The following is a 22,374-nucleotide window of genomic DNA, read 5'->3' as shown; positions in this document are numbered from 1 at the left end:
CCTGACCCTGAATAGATTGGTTTAACCTTGTTTTACCCCATTTTTACACACACACCAATGTACTACATTTTAGTTATTTAGCAGACGCTCTTATCCAGAGCAACTTACAGGAGCAATTAGGGTTAATTGCCTTGCTCAAGGGCACGTCGACAGATTTTTCACCTAGTCGGCTCGGGGATTCGAACAAGCAGCCTTTCAGTTACTGGCCCAACGCTCTTAACCGCTAGTCTACCTGCTGCCCCACTATTCACACGCACGCACAAATGCACTGACGAACACACACAGACGCAAATAAACACAATAACAGTCTGTCTATGATCTATATCTACTGTATGTTTATTTATATATGTATCTATATATTTACAATGGGAAAACCTTGTTACGAACACATCAGTGTTCTCCAAGCTTATCACTACAGTGCAGAAGGTACCACTGCACCATATTGGCTGAGGAGCCCTGTGAAAGATGGCAGTGTTTTTTTTATAGCTGAATGCACTTCGATTTACTGTAAGGCAAGGCAGTGAACAGAGCGTTTGCTTTGGCAAGATACCAAGTTTTTCTGTACGTTTTTTCTGTTGCAGTGTAAATTCTTACAACAAACACATCATTTCTACATGAGCTCTCACTGTTATTGCAGTCATACTAACTCGTAACACTAATTGTTTAGCATGAAAATAGTAGTTTTTCATCAACTCTATGAAACAGACTTGTGTTATGTGGTAAACACAATGACGCACAGAAATAATTGTTTTATTCTCGTTATAAACAGTGAGGGGAACCAAACATGATAATAACAAAAAAGCAAGCACTGTATAAATATAATAATCTAGGACGTGTTTTCTCTGTCACTAGCTCTGAATAGCAGGAGGAATTTGAAGTGAAAAGCCCCATCATCTGTACAATAGTTCAGTTGTATATCTTTTTGCCCACTATTTGTCATGAAATGCCTCTCTCTCTCTCTCTCTCTCTCTCTCTCTCTCTCTCTCTCTCTCTCTCTCTCTCTCTCTCTCTCTCTCTCTCTAGAATATTTTTATTAAACTAGAAAAATTGACTAAATTCTTTCATCATGGGTGGTTGATTTATATAAATATTCAAGGTGAATGGTATGTACGTGTGCATGTATGCACATGTGTGTGTACATTTCTGTGTGTGTGTCTGTGTGGGACAGAGAGTGTCCTTCAACATTTGAGTATGTCTCTCTGCCTGTCTCTTTCTCTATCTCCATCCCCCCTCCTTCAGTTGACGTTGATACCCTCGTCCAGCTGGTGGGAACGGGCGATAAGCGTGTTGAGCATCATCTGCAGATGCTCCGCCCTCATCTTGCTGATCTCCAGGACCTCCTCATGGTTCACCTTCTCTTCACGGCTGTAGTCCAGGGAGACCTTCACAATGATAATAAAAATACATCAAGATGCTCCTGTACCATACTCAATAACTAGTCAACAGATGACAGAATAGAAATGCTGAGCTGTTCACAGGGTGTGCAGATAAGGTACATACAACGATATACAGCAATAAGAGAAGTCAATCAATACCATGTTGGTGATGAGAGAGAGACCAAAGACCCTCAGGCCACAGTGCTTGGCCACTGTCACCTCTGGGACCGTACTCATGCCTATGGGGTAGAGGAAATGGGGTGGGAGTGGAGACGGGGACAGGAGCAGAGGTTGGCAGAGAGAGGGGTGGGAGGGTGAGGGGAGGGGGGCAGAGAAAAAATTAATGGAAATTGAAAAACATCCAACGGGGGATGTGGGTGGCACTGGGTCATGGGTGTGTGTATGTGTGCGTGTGGAGAGGTGGTTATAGTATGCTGCATCATTAATAACCCCCTCTGTGTATTGCCCCCTGAGATTTGGTCCCATTCCCTGAGCTTTGGTCCTGAACTTTGGTCCCATTCCCACTGTTAGTATTTTATGGGAACACAGGCCAGATCTCACACATCATTAAAACCATGCTAAAAACATGGATACAACGTACACAGGCACATACTGTACGAATGCAAGGACGAAACATGTTTTACAGGCATAACCAAAAAGCATAACATTTCAAAATACTTATTAAACCAAAGGACACACTCAAACACAGCCTCCACTAAGCTGAAACTCAAGCATGGTAAAGAAAAAACACCATATAAGAAATGATGGATTGGCAGGCCTGAATTAGACTCTCACATTAAAGATAACACTCACGGGAGTAATAACGCAATAGGTCACCAAAACAAGGAACCAAAATGGCTTTGCTTTGTCATCGCTTGGCTACAACAACAACAATCTCTTAAGGTAATAAGCCGGCAAAATACATGTTCTTAGGGAGAGTGGATAATGAAAGAGGTCATGCATTAGTTCCGCCCACTGTACATTGTTACGGATATTTGTGTTTTATTTTGATCCTGGATCAAATCATCAGACCAATTAGCATCACAGCATGTAGCAGCCTGTTGGTCTATCTGTTGACCTAATCGCTAAGCTAATTAGCATGAGTCGGCTCTGTTAGCAGAGCTAGCACCATCATTTATTAACGAGCTCAGCAGGGTTTTTTTTATGAGGGAGGTCCAATTAGAGCAGTGTTAATGAACTACAAAGGGGAAAAGGAGAGTGAGCAAGCCTCGTCTGTGTTTATATTGCCGTTAAACCGTGTTGTGGGCTGGTGGTCACTTGGATCTCTGACAAAAGATCCCCTTCCTGAGTTGATGCTTGATCTTGATCCAGCATTTTGAAACACAAGTTGTATTAAATATCTAGTTATTGTCCCTTTAAACTTAAATTGAACCATTTCCTAAAATTAACTGTAATTTGTTGCTCGAGTCATAGCCAGTTCTGGTGATGAAAACCTGTTTGTGGTTGTAGCCGTAGGCCTGTGTTGTCTCGACTCACCCACAGAGTCGCACCCCAGGACCTGTAACATGCGTGCCTCAGCGATGGTCTCGAAGTTGGGCCCGCTCACCATGCAGTACACCCCTTCCCGCACAAAGTTGGTATAGTCCAGCTCATGACTGATATCCAGAGCTAGCTTCCTCAGGTCCTTACTGTAGGCATCTGACATGCAGGGGAACCGGATCCCAAACCTGGAGCAGAGCACAGCCAATCAATACTGGTTTATCGATGGGACATATGGAGCAAATACTATTGCAATGCATCGCTCCTAATCTACCAATAATCTGCTACAATTAATAATATGAATAATACTGTAATATAATACAGTAATATGATAGTATACAGAGAATACAGGCAACTGCCAACATAAAGGAAACACCAACATAAAGTGTATAAATAGGGCATTGAGCCACCACGAGCCAGAACAGCGTCAATGCACCTTGGCATAGATTCTACAAGTGTCTGGAACTCTATTGGAGGGATGCGACACCATTCTTCCACGAGAAATTCAATCATTTGGTGTTTTGTTGATGGTGGTGGAAAACGCTGTCTCAGGCACCGTTCAATTGGGTTGAGATCTGATGACTGAGACGGCCATGACATATGATTTACATTGTTTTCATGCTCATCAAACCATTCAGTGACCGACCACTCGTGCCCGGTGGATGGGGGCATTGTCATCCTATTGGGGCAGAGCCATGGTAGCCAAAATAATAGCCTGCCCAGCATTTTTATACATGACCCTCAGCATGATGGGATGTTATCTGCTTAATTAACTCAGAAACCACACCTGTGTGGAAGCACCTGCTTTCAATATACTTTGTATTCCTCATTTACTCAAGCGTTTCCATTATGTTGGCAGTTACCTGTAGCTCTCTGAGCACAATGCTTGGAAATCACTTTACTAGTCGACATACAATATATTTGTCATTAATCTACAACCTCCTAGCTGTAAAGGGAAAATATGTATTACAGGTTCCATGTAACCTAATGAGCTAGATAGATCACCTGAAGAGTATGTATTTCTTCCCCTCTCCCTCTCCCTCTCCCTCTCCCTCTCCCTCTCCCTGCTTCCTCTCCCTCTCCCTCTCCCTCTCCCTCTCCCTCTCTCTTTTTCTTCTCCCTCTCCTCTCCCTCTCCCTCTCCTCTCCCTGCTTCCTCTCCCTCTCCCTCTCCTTCCTCTCCCTCTCCCTGCTTCCTCTCCTCTCCCTCTCCCTCTCCCTCTCCCTCTCCCTCTCCCTCTCCCTCTCCCTCTCCCTCTCCCTCTCCCTGCTTCCTCTCCCTCTCCCTCTCCCTCTCCCTCTCCCTCTCCCTCTCCCTCTCCCTCTCCCTCTCCCTCTCCCTCTCCCTCTCCCCCTGCTTCCTCTTCCTGGGAGTATTTCAGTTCTCTCACTGACTGCAACCCTCTCTCTTTCCTTCTCTCCTCCCACCTTTGTGTTTCAGACTATACTACATTTTTCACCCTCTCTCCCTGACTCTCCCTCTCTCCCTGACTCTCCCTCCACCACTTCCACTCTCCCCCACCCCCCACCCCTCTCTCCGTCCCTCTTCCCTGCCTCTCTCCATCTCTCTGCCTGTATCGTTCATCATTGGAGCTGCACAGTTGGTGCCGTGCCCTCCCCCACCCCTCCCCCTCTCTCCTTACCTCCCCCTCTCTACCCGTCTCCCCTTTCTTCCCTCAATCTTTCTGTCTCCCTGTCTCTGGTTGTACCGTTCATCATTGGGGCCGCACAGAGGGTGCTGGCCGGCGAAGCCTGGCAGATTAATATGGTCCTTAATGAGCATGATGTCGCCCACTTTGAAGTCCGGACACAGGCCCCCTGAGGCATTAGTCACAATGAGGGTCTCCACACCCAACAGCTTGAAGATCCGCACCGGGAATGTGACCTGGGTGAGAAGAGGAGGGAGATGGAGCGGGAGAGGAGATAAATATAGGTGGAAAGAGAGTCAGAGAGAGAAAGCAAGATAAATATATAAGTATAGAGGAGGGGAGGAGAAAGGAGTGGACGAGTGAACAGGAAAAGGGAGTTAGAGAGAAAGGGAGGGAGAGATAAATAGAGAAGAGAGGAAAGGAGGGGAGAGGTGAGGAGAATGTTACAAACACTTTATTGTACCATTAAGGGGAAGATGAGAAATTAGACATAAAATGTTTGTATTATTCTCTGACCTCTCTTGGACCATTCTTGGTCCAGCACTAATAATACACAAGATGATGTGCATACAATCTGCAACAAGCATGCAACCACAACTTGTAACTCTGTCACACTCACTTCTCTTTGGGGGGTTTATGAATTCAGGATCTTGATATAGAAATGCCAAATAGGGTACAGATGTAGGATCTTAATTTGATCACTGTGTTGCAGGAGAACTTTACTGAAATGCAGGAAATGTTTAACTTGTAGTGTATTTGAGTGCTGCAATAAATATATTTTTATTTAAGATCATTCACCAGAGTGCTGTCCTATTTTTGTTCTTTGCATTAAATATAATCCACATAAGAATTTAAATGCCTTGTTATTTTCCTGCTGTAGCAAACTGTATCAAATTAAGATCCTACATGTAAGTCAGACCAGCAACATCCATAAACAGTGTGTGAGTGTACAGTGACTCATGAAAATGCACATTTCTGTCAGCTTGCAAGCTAGGAGTGGCAATTGGTGAATATATTAATGCCAGATCACCTTTCTAGCCTCCCTCCCTCCATGTCTGTCCTTGCCTCACCTGCCATGTGTATTTGGGTGTGGCATAGGATATGTGATGTTTTTGTGTGTATACATGTTTATCTTAATTAAACATGCATGCCAATAACACTCAGCAGGCTCCAATAACAGCCACTATACAATACAGAATTAGCGCCAAGGCTAACTCCAGCTGCATGCTAGCAGTTTGTATGAAAGGCACCACTCACAGAGAGAGAGTAGGTCAGGGAGGGCTAACGAAGCAAGCCAGCTAATTAACCTTGCCATGCATCTCCTACCGACACACTGAGAGGAGAGATAACAGCTCACACCCTGATTACAAATCAGGGGGGAGGGAGGGAGAGAGCACTTGTGTGAGTGTGTGTGCGATTCCACAAAGCAAAACCATATTGCTTTTCTGCTATGTACCAGGCACTTGATGTAAAAAAAAACATTAATAAAAAAGTGTATCATAAAATATAGGAGTATGAAAAGGGAGATATACAATTGGTGGCAAAATTGGTATCAAACTAGTAGCATCACCACTCCTTCTAGATATTGACTGAGAATTCTCGCTGCAACATGTCTGTATTTGTTTTGTCTTTACCTAAACTCTTGTGAGAGTGGTGTGATGTTGGTGTCGGAGGTGTCAGATACAATGACTCATGGATGTGTCCCTGGGCTGATGGAGTGTATGGACACCCTGGTGTCCCTGTCACACATACTGGACTGCTGTCTGATAATGTTGGGAAAGAAAGGGAGCAGAACAGGGAAGACATGGAGAGGTGTGTGGAGATGAGAGTGGAGAGTGTGAGATTGTGTGGTGGTGGTGGTTAAGAAAGAGAGAGAGAAAAGAAGGGAGAGAATGGGAGAAAGAGACAGGGAGAAAGACAAAGAGACAGACAGAGAGCGGGCAGATGGCAGGATGAAACCACAGCTGTATCGGTTGCATGTGCTCTGGTAAATTTAGCAGAAATCGATTTGTCGCCTTGTCTGGTGTACTGAGCCATAGGAAAGCGGTCCAACATCCACTTTAATCACACCTGTTCTTCTCTAACACCTTACACGTTGTGCTGCATGCTCAGTCAGCCCTCAAGATAGGAAACCTATCTACCGTGACTAGGGTTGCAAAGCTACCGGTAATTTACCAAAGTTACTGGAATTTTCTGTAATTTTGTTAATTAACAGAAAATGTACTGTAACTTTGGTATTTTATACTTGAATACATTATTTTTTTTAAAATTCATATAAAGTATTCATTTATTATATCGGTGTCCATATTGTCCATGAGTTTCTAGTAGATAGACCATATGGTTCAAGAGAAAATAGCCAAATTAATGAAAAAGCATCTAATCAACAATGGCATTATTTTCAATGAAGTCTGCAACTCTTCCAACTATTTACTTTTTTCACAACTGCAACCAGTTTGACGGCAACACATTGACAACAAATACATATTGACATAGTAAAATAAATAAACGTTTGTAAAAAATATATAAATGATATTTCATGCTGAAACCCTCATATTAAATACCAATTGTATTCACTACATTTTTAAATTTTTGTCATTTAGCAGACACTCTTATCCAGAGCGACTTACAGTAAGTAGTAAATACATAAATGTTCGTACTTTTTCGTACTGGTCCCCCATGGGAATCGAACCCACAACCCATGCTCTACCCACTGAGCCACACTTGACACTAAGTTCATGGTTTATATTTAAGATAATGTTTACAGCTTTGTCATTCAATTGTTTTTTAAATTGTAAAATCTTATGTGATATGGCCACACAGAGGGCCAGAGATTGTTACAGACACCTTTGATAATCTGAAGTACCCAAAAGTGCCACTAGATGTCTTGTGATAGATTACATAACATCCTTGAAAGATACCAAAATTCTGGTAGTTTAATGGTAAACGTAGAAAGTTCACAGTAATATACTGTCTCTTTGCAACCCTAACCGTGACAGTGCTCACCTATGGGCTGCATCTCAACAGTGTAAAGTTACTTCCTCTCCTTTTGATCCTCTCATACATCTACTCTGATCTGAACAGAATTGACAGGTGAATTGAGAAACAGCCCATAGGTGATAAGCCATTGATCTAGAGGGCATAATTTGGTCTGTCGTTCTCTCTCTCTCCCTATAAACTGTCACCAAAGCCTCTTGCGGTGTAAGATACTTCTGAATGTCCAATGGCGAGGCTGCAACCTAAGCCCTCCTCTGTGGTCACAGTCAATGAGAACATGATAACATGTCTACTGTCTAGGACCTGGGAGGTAGAGATGCTGCTTCCATATCTCATCATAATTACACATCTTTAGACTGTCTCCTGCTGTTCTCATAGACTGTTATATAATATGTCTATACTTTCGCTGTCCAATGCAATCTAGGTCAATAGGAACAAATTATTGTCTGGAATATTCAGAATCAAGGATGAGAATGAGCAATGTCTTTTTTTTTTTACTAGTGCTATTGATTGACAGGTACAATGTGGTGACCCTAAGTGAAAGCCCAAAAAGCCTGTGCATCACTAATGTGCCGGTGTCCGGCAGCCATGATGGTTGACTCTAATACATCATGTCATGTTGTCAAAGTCACAATTGCTCTGAGAATTCCCCTCGCCACTCCGGACAACAGAAGATTCCATAGCAATTTACCAAGGGTAACAAGGGTCTAGAGCAGGGTTGCCCAACCCTGTTCCTGGAGAGCTACCCTCCTGTAGGTTTTCGCTCCAACCCCAGGTGTTACTAACCTGATTAATCTTATCAACCTTGCTAATTATTAGAATCAGGTGTGCTAGATTAGGGTTGTAGCAAAAACCTACAGGACGGTAGCTCTCCAGGAACAGGGTTGGGCAGACCTGGTCTAGAGGGTCTAGAGAGGGTTGCATTTATGCTGTCTTAATCAAAACAGTGTAAGGAAAGGACTCATTTAACTCTGGAGTGACATCATATATATGCAGTGCTACAACTGATTGACTGGTTGACTGGGGCTGTAAGTCGTGACCAAGCAAAAACCTACATATAGAAAGTTGCTGCTAACAAGACAAGTGTCACAACACAGGTGCCATAAACGCCTGCTGGTACATACCTCTCATCCACTCACCATTTGGCCCAACATCCTTACAAGCTGTTTGAGAAAATGGCTTCATTCTTAAATTACATTTCTTTGTACTAGTTTCTGAAAAATACTACATTTCATTGGCATTTTGTTCAATTCACACCGAATGACCCAACAATGACCTCATTGCTGCAAGGGATATTTTTAAGAAACAGGGCCCAGATCAGTGGCGACCCTGTCCTAAACTTTGTTTGTTAAAATATACAGCCTTGTGCAGAGTCAGCAGTTCCCTGATTGTGACAGATAAAGTTAATGGGCCAAGGCCGGAGCTGCCAGCCTCTCTCGGTTATACAAATAGGAGGAATGCTCCATCAGTTAACATGACCTTGCTGAGCCACAATGGAGAGTGTTTAGCATAGCGTTCCAAAAGAAAGGACCCATTTAGTTTGACTCTTTTCCTTCTTTATGATGGCTAATATAAGTAAAGCGCACACACTGGTGATTAATATTTCAAAACATCCGGTCTCGCCGTAACAGGAATGTGTAAGGGTTATAGATGAGCAGAGACTGGGTTGAATGTGATGTTTCCCTGATCTCAAAGGGTAGAGCAGCAAGGTAAAAGAGTAGAAACAGTAGTAGTGTAAAGCAAATGTCAATGTTGGATGTTTAAAATGTGGCCTATACCAAAATAATATAGATGGATATGTGTAACATTTCAAGGTCTTCATCATGGTACTGGGAGTCTCCAAATGTATGTGGTCCTTTGTAGCTGATTTTGTAGCTCAGTTGGTGAACATGAATCTTGTAATGTCAGGGTAGTAGGTTCGATTCCTGGGACCACCCATATATGTAAAGTGTATGCCCGCATGACTGTAATTCGCTTTGGATAATAGCATCTACTAAATGGCATATATTATTATATTATTACCTGTTCATCGGTCAGACACTGTATTTGGACTTACCTTACAGAGTGAATAGCCCTCGTAGAGATGGAATCTTCCCTGCATGAAGACGCAGGATTTGCCTTTTAGAATACCAAACACCAGACACCCCTCATGACCCGGGACTGCGAGAGACACAGAACACAAGCATATTCTGTCACAGGAGGTTAGCGATACAGCATGTCTCATGTAGGGTTAGAAAATACAAACTGTGAATTGATGTTTTATTCATGTTTCATTTCACAGAAGATGTCTGATTTGTGTTGTTCATACTGCTGTATTGAAATACGCTCTGCATGGACCACTGTGTACATACAGTGGGGAAAGAAAGTATTTAGTCAGCCACCAATTGTGCAAGTTCTCCCACTTAAAAAGATGAGAGAGGCCTGCAATTTTCATCATAGGTACACGTCAACTATGACAGACAAAATGAGAAAAAAAAATCCAGAAAATCACATTGTAGGATTTTTTATGAATTTATTTGCAAATTATGGTGGAAAATAAGTATTTGGTCAATAACAAAAGTTTCTCAATACTTTGTTATATACCCTTTGTTGGCAATGACACAGGTCAAACGTTTTCTGTAAGTCTTCACAAGGTTTTCACACACTGTTGCTGGTATTTTGGCCCATTCCTCCATGCAGATCTCCTCTAGAGCAGTGATGTTTTGGGGCTGTCGCTGGGCAACACGGACTTTCAACTCCTCCAAATATTTTCTATGGGGTTGAGATCTGGAGACTGGCTAGGCCACTCCAGGACCTTGAAATGCTTCTTACGAAGCTTACACTCCTTCGTTGTCCGGGCGGTGTGTTTGGGATCATTGTCATGCTGAAAGACCCAGCCATGCGTTTCATCTTCAATGCCCTTGCTGATGGAAGGAGGTTTTCACTCAAAATCTCACGATACATGGCCCCATTCATTCTTTCCTTTACACGGATCAGTCGTCCTGGTCCCTTTGCAGAATAACAGCCCCAAAGCATGATGTTTCCACCCCCCATGCTTCACAGTAGGTATGGTGTTCTTTGGATGCAACTCAGCATTCTTTGTCCTCCAAACACGATCCGAGTTGAGTTTTTACCAAAAAGTTCTATTTTGGTTTCATCTGACCATATGACATTCTCCCAATCCTCTTCTGGATCATCCAAATGCACTCTAGCAAACTTCGGACGGGCCTGGACATGTACTGGCTTAAGCAGGGGGACACGTCTGGCACTGCAGGATTTGAGTCCCTGGCGGCGTAGTGTGTTACTGATGGTAGGCTTTGTTACTTTGGTCCCAGCTCTCTGCAGGTCATTCACTAGGTCCCCCCGTGTGGTTCTGGGATCTTTGCTCACCGTTCTTGTGATCATTTTGATTCCCACGGGGTGAGATCTTGCGTGGAGCCCCAGATCGAGGGAGATTATCAGTGGTCTTGTATGTCTTCCATTTCCTAATAATTGCTCCCACAGTTGATTTCTTCAAACCAAGCTGCTTACCTATTGCAGATTCAGTCTTCCCAGCCTGGTGCAGGTCTACAATTTTGTTTCTGGTGTCCTTTGACAGCGCTTTGGTCTTGGCCATAGTGGAGTTTGGGAGTGTGACTGTTTGAGGTTGTGGACAGGTATCTTTTATACTGATAACAAGTTCAAACAGGTGCCATTAATACAGGTAAAGAGTGGAGGACAGAGGAGCCTCTTAAAGAAGAAGTTACAGGTCTGTGAGAGCCAGAAATCTTGCTTGTTTGTAGGTGACCAAATACTTATTTTCCACCATAATTTGCAAATAAATTCATTAAAAATCCTACAATGTGATTTTCTGGATTTTTTTTCCTAAATTTGTCTGTCATAGTTGACGTGTACCTATGATGAAAATTACAGGCCTCTCTCATCTTTTTAAGTGGGAGAACTTGCACAATTGGTGGCTGACTAAATACTTTTTTTCCCCACTGTACATACAATGGGACCTACCCTCCATATGCTGTAGTAGATACTCAAAATGCATGGTTATGGAATATGAATGAGATAAGTGTGTTTGCAGTTGAAAATAAATAATAGAACAGATCACAAAGCCTATACTTAAGCAATAAGGCCCGAGGAGGTGTGGTATGTGACCAATATACCACGGCTAAGGGCTGTTCTTATGCACGACGCAATGCAGAGTGCCTGGATACAGCCATTATCCATGGTATGTTGGCCATATACCACAAATCCCTGGGGTGCCTTATTGCTATTATAAACTGGTTACCAATGTAATTAGAACAGTAAAAACAAATGTTTTTGTCAATCAGCATTCAGGGCTTGAACCACCCAGTTTATAATGTCACATAGATCACACATAGACTATATACAGTGCATTTGGAAAGTATTCAGACCCATTGACTTTTTCCACATTTTGTTACGTTACAGCCTTACTCTAAAATGGATTAAATTGTTTTTTCCCCTCAACAATCTACACACAGTATCCCATAATAACAATGCAAAAACAGGTTTTTTGACATTTTTGCAAAAAAACTACAAAAACAAGAACGTTTATATAAAATTTACATAAGTATCCCGACCCTTCACTCAGTACTTTATTGAAGCGCCTTTGGTAGCGATTACAGCCTCAAGTCTTCTTGTGTATGACGCTACAAGCTTGGCACACTTGTATTTGGGGAGTTTCTCCCATTCTTCTCTGCAGATCCTCTCAAGCTCTGTCAGGTTGGATGGGGAGCGTGTCGCTGCACAGGTATTTTCAGGTCTCTCCAGAGATGTTTGATCGGGTTCATGTCCGGGCTCTGGCTGGACCACTCAAGGACATTCAGAGACTTGTCCTGAAGCCACTCCTGCGTTGTCTTGGCTGTGTGCTTAGGGTTGTTGTCCTGTTGGAAGGTGAACCCTTCACCCCAGTCTGAGGTCCTGAGCGCTCTGGAGCAGGTTTTCATCAAGGATCTCTCTGTACTTTGCGCCGTTCATCTTTCCCTCGATCCTGATTAGTTTCCCAGTCCCTGCCGCTGAAAAACATCCCCGCAGCATGATGCTGCTACCACCATGCTTTACCGTAGGGATTGTGCCAGGTTTCCTCCAGACATGACGCTTGGCATTCAGGCCAAAGAGTTCCATCTTGGTTTCATCAGACCAGAGAATTTTGTTTCTCATGGTCTGAGAGTCCTTTAGGTGCCTTTTAACAAACTCCAAGTGGGCTGTCATGTGCCTTTTACTGAGGAGTGGCTTCCGTCTGGCCACTCTACCATAAAGGCCTGATTGATGGAGTGCTGCAGAGATGGTTGACCTTATGGAAGGTTCTCCCATCTCCACAGAGGAACTCTGGTGCTCTGTCAGTGACCATCGGGTTCTTGGTCACCTCCCTGACCAAGGCCCTTCTCCCCCGATTGCTCAGTTTGGACGGGCGGCCAGCTCTAGGAAGAGTCTTGGTGGTTCCAAACTTCCATTTAAGAATGATGGAGGCGACTGTGTTCTTGGGGACCTTCAATGCTGCAGAAATGTTGGGGTACCCTTCCCCAGATCTGTGCATCAACACAATCCTGTCTCGGAGCTCTACAGACAATTCCTTCAACCTCATGGCCTGTTTCTTACTCTGACATGCACTGTCAACTGTGGGACCTTATATAGACAGGTGTGTGCCTTTCCAAATCATGTCCAATCAATTGAATTTACCACAGGTGGACTCCAATCAAGTTTTAGAAACATCTCAAGGATTATCAATGGAAGGATGCACCTGAGCACAATTTCGAGTCTCATAGGAAAGGGTCTGAATACTTATGTAAATAAGGTATTTCTGTTTTTTATTTTGAATACATTTGCAAAGATTTTCGCTTTGTCATTATGGGGTATTGTGTGTAGATTGATGAGGAACATTTTTAATTTGATCCATTTTAGAATAAGGCCTTAAAATAACAAAATGTGGAAAAGGTAAAGGGGTCTGAATACTTTCCGAATGCACTGTAATACTCAGGAGAGCATGCAGTGTAGGAACAGTATCTGTGCTATTGAAATATGAGTGTAAGTCATCCACAGTCAAATGTCAACTGTAACTGTCTGTTTAGTACCCTTCTTTATAGTGGGGATGATGGCTGAGACTACAGCAGAGTTATGTTTGGTGGTGTGGAGATTATGTTCATTTGACCCTGAGTTTTGTCAGAGACGATTTGTTGAAAAGTGTTGCGTAGTGAGTTAGGACCTGAATAATTACAACACTGACTTTCTTCTCTTCTGTCAGAGATTGATGGATGGCAGAGGGAAGTTTAGGGGCAGGATGGTGCCAGTTATTACTCATTCCATTGAAGTTACTTCAGAATCCATTCCATTGCTGCATTAACTTGTTTTAATGAGTGTAACTGGATGTCATTTTATAAAGATTTGGTGTGAGTGACCAAGCAAATAATGTATTTCTAAGGATTCACTATCGTACTGGTTATCTAAGCCTTTATTTGGATACTGCTATGTGTTATGTTTTTTGGATTTGATTTAATCTGGCCCTATGTTTTTAAATGTTATCGGATAGGCAAAAAAACTGTATTTGTTTGCTGTTACAGGTTCCCACAGCATAGCACCTGTTCACAGGCAAACAACAATATTTGTACTGTCTGAAATCACACTCATTTAGAATGTTTGCGAATCATTTTGCTCTCCATGTAATTGACCAAAACGAGAAGGCTAGTGCTGCACTGAACATCGATTAGTGTTTTCAATGGGCTTCTCTCTGACAAGCTTAAATTAACTAGAAGATAATGGGGAAGACTGCAACACAAACCAAACCTGAATTGAAGGTAATTAAAAAAATGTCAGCTCTGTCTAATGAAGGCAACATGGTCAAAGAATGTTAATTCAAGGCTTCTCAATTGTTTATTCATGATGGTATTGTTGTCCAAAGACACAAAAAAAGCTGGTTACTAGACAGGAGGCTATGGTTTTTCTGCAAAGACAAAGACCCACCTTACTCTAATGATAATAGGAAAAGGAACATTTGAGCACTTATGAAGACATTTTATATTCACCTCCACATGATGAATATTTAAATATGTCCATGAGATCATAATAAGAATTCCATGTGGCAGATATTAGGGCCTATTTTTACTCAAGTTATAATATTTTATTCATGGGGCGTAGTTATTCATTCTTGGTTCATTTTCCCGCTAGCTGGTTATGATTTGTTAAGCCTTGCAACATTTTGACAAATACACACAGAAATCCCAAATGCATTTCAGCATGTAAATAATAAACTACTTAGCTGCAATGGTGTGTCAGCGGAATCATTGAGGAAAATGTAAATTCCTCTGCTGTGCAGGCATAATTAAGAGCACTACACAGGTTCACCTGTTTGCTGGGTAGAGACTACATTACACTATCATTAGTCTCATATCAATATTATCATGACACATTATATGTTTGTGACAGTGACGTCATCTCACCTGTGCTGACGGGGAAGTTGGGGATATCTGCGTAAGGGAAGGTCTGTTTGTTGGTAACACCGTCGGCGAGAAGGCCCAGGCCAGAGCCACACACAACTGCGATCTTAGGCCTGTGTCTCGTCCGGCTCAGAAGCCATTCTGTCGTCTGATTGTAGTCTTCAAAAGAGCAACAGCTAGGAGAGATGACACTCATGTAATTATTTTGAAATGGACTGCCTGACTACACACCATGTAGAGCAGGGGTCGGCAACAGGTGGCCCACGGGCCAAAACCGGCCCGCAAATCTGTTTTTTGGGGGGGATTTTAATTTTTGGTCAAAGAATCACCAGGAATTCAGCAAAACATTTGTTTAATTTAGGAAATCTGTTCCCAAGCATTCCCACAAATAAGAAAAGAGACGTGATCGTGTCTCCATGTAATCAAGGCATGAAATGATTGTTATTTTCAAATACAAATCTAGTTTTGGGCTTAGTTGTGGTCAATTTGCAGTGCATAAATTATTTTAATTATGTTCTGGCCCCCCAACCATCCGCTCCGATAAAAATGGCCCACGGCTGAATCTAGTTGCCTACCCCTGATGTAGAGACAGAGGCTTAATTCCAAATTAACCCCTTGTCCCTACCACTCCAAATGTAATGTGGATATGAAAGGATTAGGTATGAGCAATATGGTAATAGTTCCACCTTACCTTCTGATAGACTATGTGAATCTTTTTTTGCCATATTATGTAACACCTTCTATATCCCTTTCAGAACAAGTCCCTAGGTGGTAGTGACAAGCAGTCAATTTTGAATTGGGCAATTAAGTGAATTGGGCAACGGAGTAAGGTATTGCTCAACTTTATCATTGGTTAGATAGAACTAAAACACACTTGCAATAGATGAAGAAGATACTGACTGTATCCTTCTAGGAACAATATTCTTTATCATCGAAAATGATGCACGGTAGATGAGATAACATATCTACTTACATCTTTGTTTACAGTGCCTTCAGGAAGTATTTATACCCCTTGACTTATTCCACATTTTGTTGTGTTACAGCCTGATATAATTCAGCCAAAAATAATTCTCAACCATCTACACACAATAACCCATAATGTGGTCCTCTGTGGCTCAATTGGTAGAGCATGGTGCTTGTAACGCCAGGGTAGTGGGTTCGATCCCCGGGACCACCCATACGTAAAAATGTATGCACTCATGACTGTAAGTCGCTTTGGATAAAAGCGTCTGCTAAATGGCATATTATTATTATTATTATGACGAAGTGAAATGTTTGATAATTTATTGACAATTAAATACAGAAATATCTCATTTACATAAGTATTCACACCCCAGAGGAAGGCCCAGAAAATTGTCAAAGACTCCAGTTACCAAAGTCATAGACTGTTCTCTCTGCTACCGCATGACAAGCAGTACCGGAGCGCCAAGTCTAGGTCCAAAAGGCTCCTTAACAGCTTCTACCCCCAAGCAATAAGACTGCTGAACAATTAATCAAATGCCCCCCTTTGTTTTTACACTGCTGCTACTCGCTGTTTATTATCTATGCATAGTCACTTTACCCCTCCTACATGTACAAATTACCTTGACTAACCTGTACCCCCGCACATTGACTCGGTACCGGTGCCCCCTGTATACAGCCTTGTTATTGTTATTTTATTGTGTTACTTTTTATTTTATTTTTTACTTTCGTTTATTTAGTAAATATTTTCTTAACTCTATTTCTTGAACTGCATTGTTGGTTAAGGGCTTGTAAGTAAGCATTTCACGGTAAGGTCTACACCTGTTGTATTCGGCGCATGTGAAAAATAATATTTGATTTGATTTGAGTCAATACCTTATAGAAGCACCTTCGGCAGCGATTACAGCTGTGAGTCTTTCTGGGTAAGTCTCTAAGAGCTTTGAACAGTGAATTTGCTTAGCAATTTTTTTTGCAGTATTACTTTAGTGCCTTGTTTTGGAATATTTATATTCTGTATAGGCTTCCTTCTTTTCTCTCTGTCAGTTAGGTTAGTATTGTGGAGTAACTACAATGTTGTTGATCTATCCTCAGTTTTCTCCTTTCACAGCCATTAAACTCTGAAACTATTTTAGTCATGGTGAAATCCCTGAGCGGTTTCCTTCCTCTCCGGCAACTTAGGAAGGACGCTTGTATCTTTGTAGTGACTGGGTGTATTGATACACCATCCACCAATAGGTGCCATTCTTTGCGAGGCATTGGAAAACCTCGCTGGTCTTTGTGGTTGAATCTGTGTTTGAAATTCACTGCTCAACTGAGGGACCTTACAGATAATTGTATGTGTCGGGTACAGAGATAAGGTAGTCATTAAAAAATCATGTTAAACGCTAGTATTACACAAAAAGTGAGTCCATTCAACTTATTATGTGACTTGTTAAGCACATTTGTACTCCTGAACTTATTTAGGCTTGCCATAACAAAGGGGTTGAATACTTATTGACTCAAGACATTTCAGCTTTTCATTTTCTATTAATTTGTAAAAATGTCTAAAAACACAAATCCACTTTGACATTATGGGATATTGTGTGTAGACCAGTGACACAAACTCTCAATGTAATCTATTTTAAATTCAGGCTGTAACACAACAAAATGTGGAAAAAGTCGAGGGGTGTGAATACTTTCTGAAGGCACTGTATATCCAAAGTATATACCTAAGGTTATATTGTGTAAGACAACTTATAAGAAGCCTTGGTAAAGGTTCTATGGTGTTATAAAATATTATCTTTTGACGGGGGACATAAAATCAAAGTAAGAGAAAATACCTATTACATTTCACACAAACTTTATGGATGTTGTCTTTTTATGTATAAATATCAAATTAGAAGTGCACACCTTATTACAAGTTACAACGCAACAAATCCGAATAGCGAACAGTTTAGTTTTCCTTCATTATGATCAAACAGGAATAACTCCAACTAATAAACCAATGGAGGCATGGGAGGAATGACTGAAATAAGTGAGGAGATCTCACTGCTCTTCTGAAATGGGGTGCCTGACCTGAGGAAACATATTCAAAGCAATTGTTCCACAGATTGTCAACCCCTGAGTGGTATTTTAACATAGCCTGTTTCCAATTGAAATCCGATTTAGCCTCTTGGATTCATTGAGTGCACAGCATGTGACCTGACTTGTAAGTTGTTCTGATATAGGCCCCCTCGGAATGTGTGTGTATTCAAAAGCAAGACTGAATAATAAATATCATATCCTGCTAACCTGCAGTCTATGTCTCTCTGTGACTGTTTATTCCTCTCAGATTCAAATTTTCAAATGTTCCTTAGTAAGTCCCTCATAAAGCCTTTATAACTGCTAGTATGTTTGTTTTAAAGAAACATATTGAATATATGTAACAATTCCATTTTTGTTTAATAATTTATGGGAAACAAATCGAAATGTGTGTATTCACTGTCATCCCTGCATCAAAGTTGTGCTTATGCTTAGTAAACCAATCAATTTAACTGGAAATATTGTCTGATGTGTGAAATATGAAGAAAATAACATTTACCATTCTGTACTTCCTTTGGTATGCATGATCCACAAACAGGTCTGGCAGGTGCAGTCTGGTGGAGAGTTTAGAAATAATCAAAGCTGGCAACGATAGATAGAGTTAAGAGATAGCATGAGGGAGTGAGATAGTGCCACTCAACCTTGTGTGTGGAACCTTTTCATTGGTTGATTTTGAGGTGGGAGATAGTGTGGGATATATTCTTGGATTCCTGGAGAAAAAAACGTGCCGAGTCACATGGAGATGTCTCCCACGTCCTCGTGGGATGCAAAGGTTCGATGTGACAAGGGTACAAGCAAATAGTTACAGGGTTTCCCAATGTTCTTTTACCTATTTGAAGTCACGTTCATAGTGAAAGTACATTTGTTTAACAAATCGGAAATGACCTTACTACAATACTCACTAACAAATATTAAGTAAATATGTCTAACTTATTTGATATCAGTTTAAGCAATATCACTAATGGGTTGTTTATTACAGCATAGGATTATTAATTGCTGTTATTTGTGAAATGGGGCAAAACAATATTAATTCAGGTGGCCAAAGGTGGGTTGGTGGGGACATCTCTGGGTAAATGTCTGGTGTCCGTCACCATATGCCACTATCATCCTAGTCAGCTGGTGTCTGTGACCCTTGACCTTTCATTCTGCTAACACCTCCACATTTCTTCAGACACATCTGGCTCCCAACCACACATAGCATGAACTTTGCGTGAGAGAGAGGTGTGCACATAGCACACAACCATATTTTGACTAGATAGTGTTGATGCCCTGAGTTCAAGGTAAAACCAGTCAATGAGTAACATTAGGTTACATAACATTATATGATGCACTCTTACATGAGGGTTACTAAGGAACTGAACAAATCTACAGGATTCCAAGGTACAGACACATTTCCAAAACATTTGATGTTTGATTATTGAGTAGAAAGGTATGGGTTCAGTAAAAACTTGTGTATAGTATTTAGTAAATCATTAGTTATAAAGAATGCTAAACAGCTAGTGGCAGGAGTAGGTATTACAGGGGATTTACATCGATCAGGATTCAGGACTTATCATCTACATTTTACATTTCAGTCATTTAGCAGATGCTCTTATCCAGAGCGACTTCCAATTAGTGAGTGCATACATTTTTCATACTGGCCCCCCGTGGGAAACGAACCCACAACCCTTGCGTTGCAAGCACCATGCTCTACCAACTGAGCTACAGGAGGACATTGAATTAGACAGTTTGCCTTGCTGGGATATGAAAGGAGTGCACTGATATGGTTATTACAGTCATTAACATACCTTTAATTATTGCTCCCTGTAGGTTGTGGTTGACTTTAGTACTGTGCCAGATTTGGTCTATGGAGGGGAATCCAGACAGCTGATTATCCTGATGAAAACCCAACAGATGCTGTGTGTGTGTGTGTGTGTGTGTGTGTGTGCATGCCATGTTCATTGTGTATGATTTTGGATGAGCCGTGGGATAACCTAACTCTACTCTCAAGGACGATTGCGTTGTCACAATGTGTTCTCTATCCAGCTCACTCTCTCTAAGCTTCTCTCTAAGCTCTCTCAAATAGTTTTTTGGGGGAGTACATTTGTTTAATCATGGAATTTCATACTATGCTTTATTTGAATTAATGTTAGATGTGCAGAAATCTGACAAAATTAAATTTTCTTCTTCCCTAATCTCAGAAACGCAGAACTAAAATATTATGTAATTGTGTCAGATGCCCCTTTCATTTCTTGAAATCCCCATGCCCAAATTAAGCACCACCCAAACCTGATACCTCGAAATAACCAGTGACGGAAAACCAAAGCACCGGAACTACTGTTGCTTGTTACTCATCGCATCCTTCCCTTCGACAAATGTTAAGATAGTCTGTGCACGAGGGATTGCTTCTTCCAAAAAATGTGGAACTATGGAAAATTCTAGGAGAAGCCCTGGCATCTCGCCCAGTAAAATATGTTGTGCTCCTAATGATTAGGCTACGTTCACACAGGCAGACCAATTCTGATATTATATATATTTTTTGGTATTTTACCCCCCTTTTTCTCCCCAATTTTGTCTTATCCAATTACGATCTTGCCTCATCGCTGCAACTCCACAACAGGCTCGGGAGAGGCGAAGATGAAGTCATGTGTCCTCCGTGACACGCCAAACTGCGCTCCTTAACCAATGTATCAGAGGAAACACAGTTCAAATGACGACCAAAGTTAGCCTGCAGGCACCCGGCCCGCCACAATGAGTCGCTTGAGTGCGATGAGCCAAGTAAAGCCCCCCAGGGCAAACACTCCCCTACCCCGGACGACAATTGAGCCAATTGTGCGCCTCCCTATGGTACTCCCAGTCACGGCAGGTTGTGACACAGTCGGGGATCGAACCCGGGTCTGTAGTGATGCCTCAAGCACAGCGATGCAGTTCCTTAGACTGCTGCGCCACTTGGGATGCCCCTAATTCTGATCCTTTACCCAATTATTGGCAAAAGATCTGATCCGATTGGTCAAAAGAACAATTTGTGGCAAAAAGATCTGAATTGGGCTGCCTGTGTAAACACAGCCTATATGCAGCTCTAGATGAAAGAGTATATCATGACAAACAAAAACAAGAGGATTACATGATGGACGACCACAGATTCACATCTTAGTTCATTGTGGACCGATAGGCTACGTTACTCATTCAATTTGTTTTATAACCTATTTGCTGCTACTGGTCAACTCAATTGTGATGATTGCAGATGAATTGATTAGATAAGAGTAGTATCTCTTAATGGGCTATGATGACACAAGTTGGTACTGGTTACTGTGGTGGTAATACAGGGACATAATGTGTCAGAAGCTCAGTCAGACTGGCAATGGGCTTAAACTAAAGCCTCTGAAACCATCACATTGCACCTGGCAGGACGATGTTCAATTCTGGAGTGACCTTGACCATAATGAATCTATTTGTCTAGACAGGGTCATTCAACTGTATGTGTATGCGTACGCAAACACACACACACACACACACACACACACACACACAAGCATGCACGAATACACACACAGACACACGCACACGCACACTTAGCAAATAGTTCTGCAGACTGATTCACTGATCTTGTCGGAGTTCAGAAAACATACTATTATGTAAGAGTAGTTTTGCGCTCCTAAACACAGCTAAAATATCAACTGCTTATGTACTGCTTATTAATGCTGTATGTATGGGTTATGAATGTGTTATGAAGCTACTGAACCCTGCTCGGGAGGATAACTGTATCAAATACATGTGTTTTTTGACATGGCTGTGTGCAGACAATGGGACCAGTGAGAGCATCTTATTCTGGCTCCAGGCCCTGGCAGCTCATTTGCATCTACATGTATTTGTCCTCTCCTATGGGGAGAATCAGTGTGAGACAGGAGACCATACATAAGCAGCGAACAGACAAAAAATAGCTGTCCTGATCCTAGAGACTCCTCCATGGCTGGGTGGTTGGGGAGAGGCAGTGGGGTCTCAGGGAACTCCCCCTTCATGGGCGTCATCTTACCAAAACACACATGTCATGCTTGGGGGCGAGATGGTGTCATGAAATTAAATTGTTCCACCCGACGCCTCACCTCTTGGCGTGGCTGTCTTTCGGTTAGAGCCAGAGGTCCCACCCCCACCACCCACCGAGGGAGGATGCAGAGGGAAATAGCTCTGTTTTAAAGGGCAACTCAACACCTTTCTCTGATAGAAAGCCTCCATCCCTGACCCCGCCTGCCCTCATTGAAAAGGGCCTCCTTAGTCGAACCTTGCCTGACAACTCAAACTGAATTCTTCCGCTGCTCTATGTTTGTTACATACTTCAGTCTGAGACTGCCATCATTTAAGTTGTTTGTGGTGATGGCCACATGAGGGGTGTTATACAAAACAACATCAGAGTATCAAAACCAATGACACATTTTCT

General features: G+C 42.0%; 1 protein-coding gene across 1 annotated transcript; it reads right to left on the bottom strand.

The window, feature by feature from the left end:
- Nucleotides 1-313: 313 nt before the first annotated feature.
- Nucleotides 314-18,615, bottom strand: LOC121570015 (purine nucleoside phosphorylase). The gene is made up of 7 exons (XM_045216614.1): nucleotides 18,460-18,615; nucleotides 14,943-15,115; nucleotides 9,575-9,678; nucleotides 4,585-4,760; nucleotides 2,874-3,064; nucleotides 1,536-1,615; nucleotides 314-1,382 (listed from the first exon to the last, which is right to left on the bottom strand). Exons 1-7 carry the CDS (start codon nucleotides 18,483-18,485, stop codon nucleotides 1,236-1,238), a joined length of 897 nt encoding a protein of 298 aa, XP_045072549.1. The 5' UTR covers nucleotides 18,486-18,615; the 3' UTR covers nucleotides 314-1,235.
- Nucleotides 18,616-22,374: the final 3,759 nt, after the last annotated feature.

This window comes from Coregonus clupeaformis, unplaced genomic scaffold, assembly GCF_020615455.1.
Source record: "Coregonus clupeaformis isolate EN_2021a unplaced genomic scaffold, ASM2061545v1 scaf0750, whole genome shotgun sequence".
Lineage (NCBI taxonomy): Eukaryota > Metazoa > Chordata > Actinopteri > Salmoniformes > Salmonidae > Coregonus > Coregonus clupeaformis.
The sequence above is the reverse complement of the archived record's forward strand: the minus strand, read 5'-3'. Positions and strand labels throughout refer to the sequence as shown.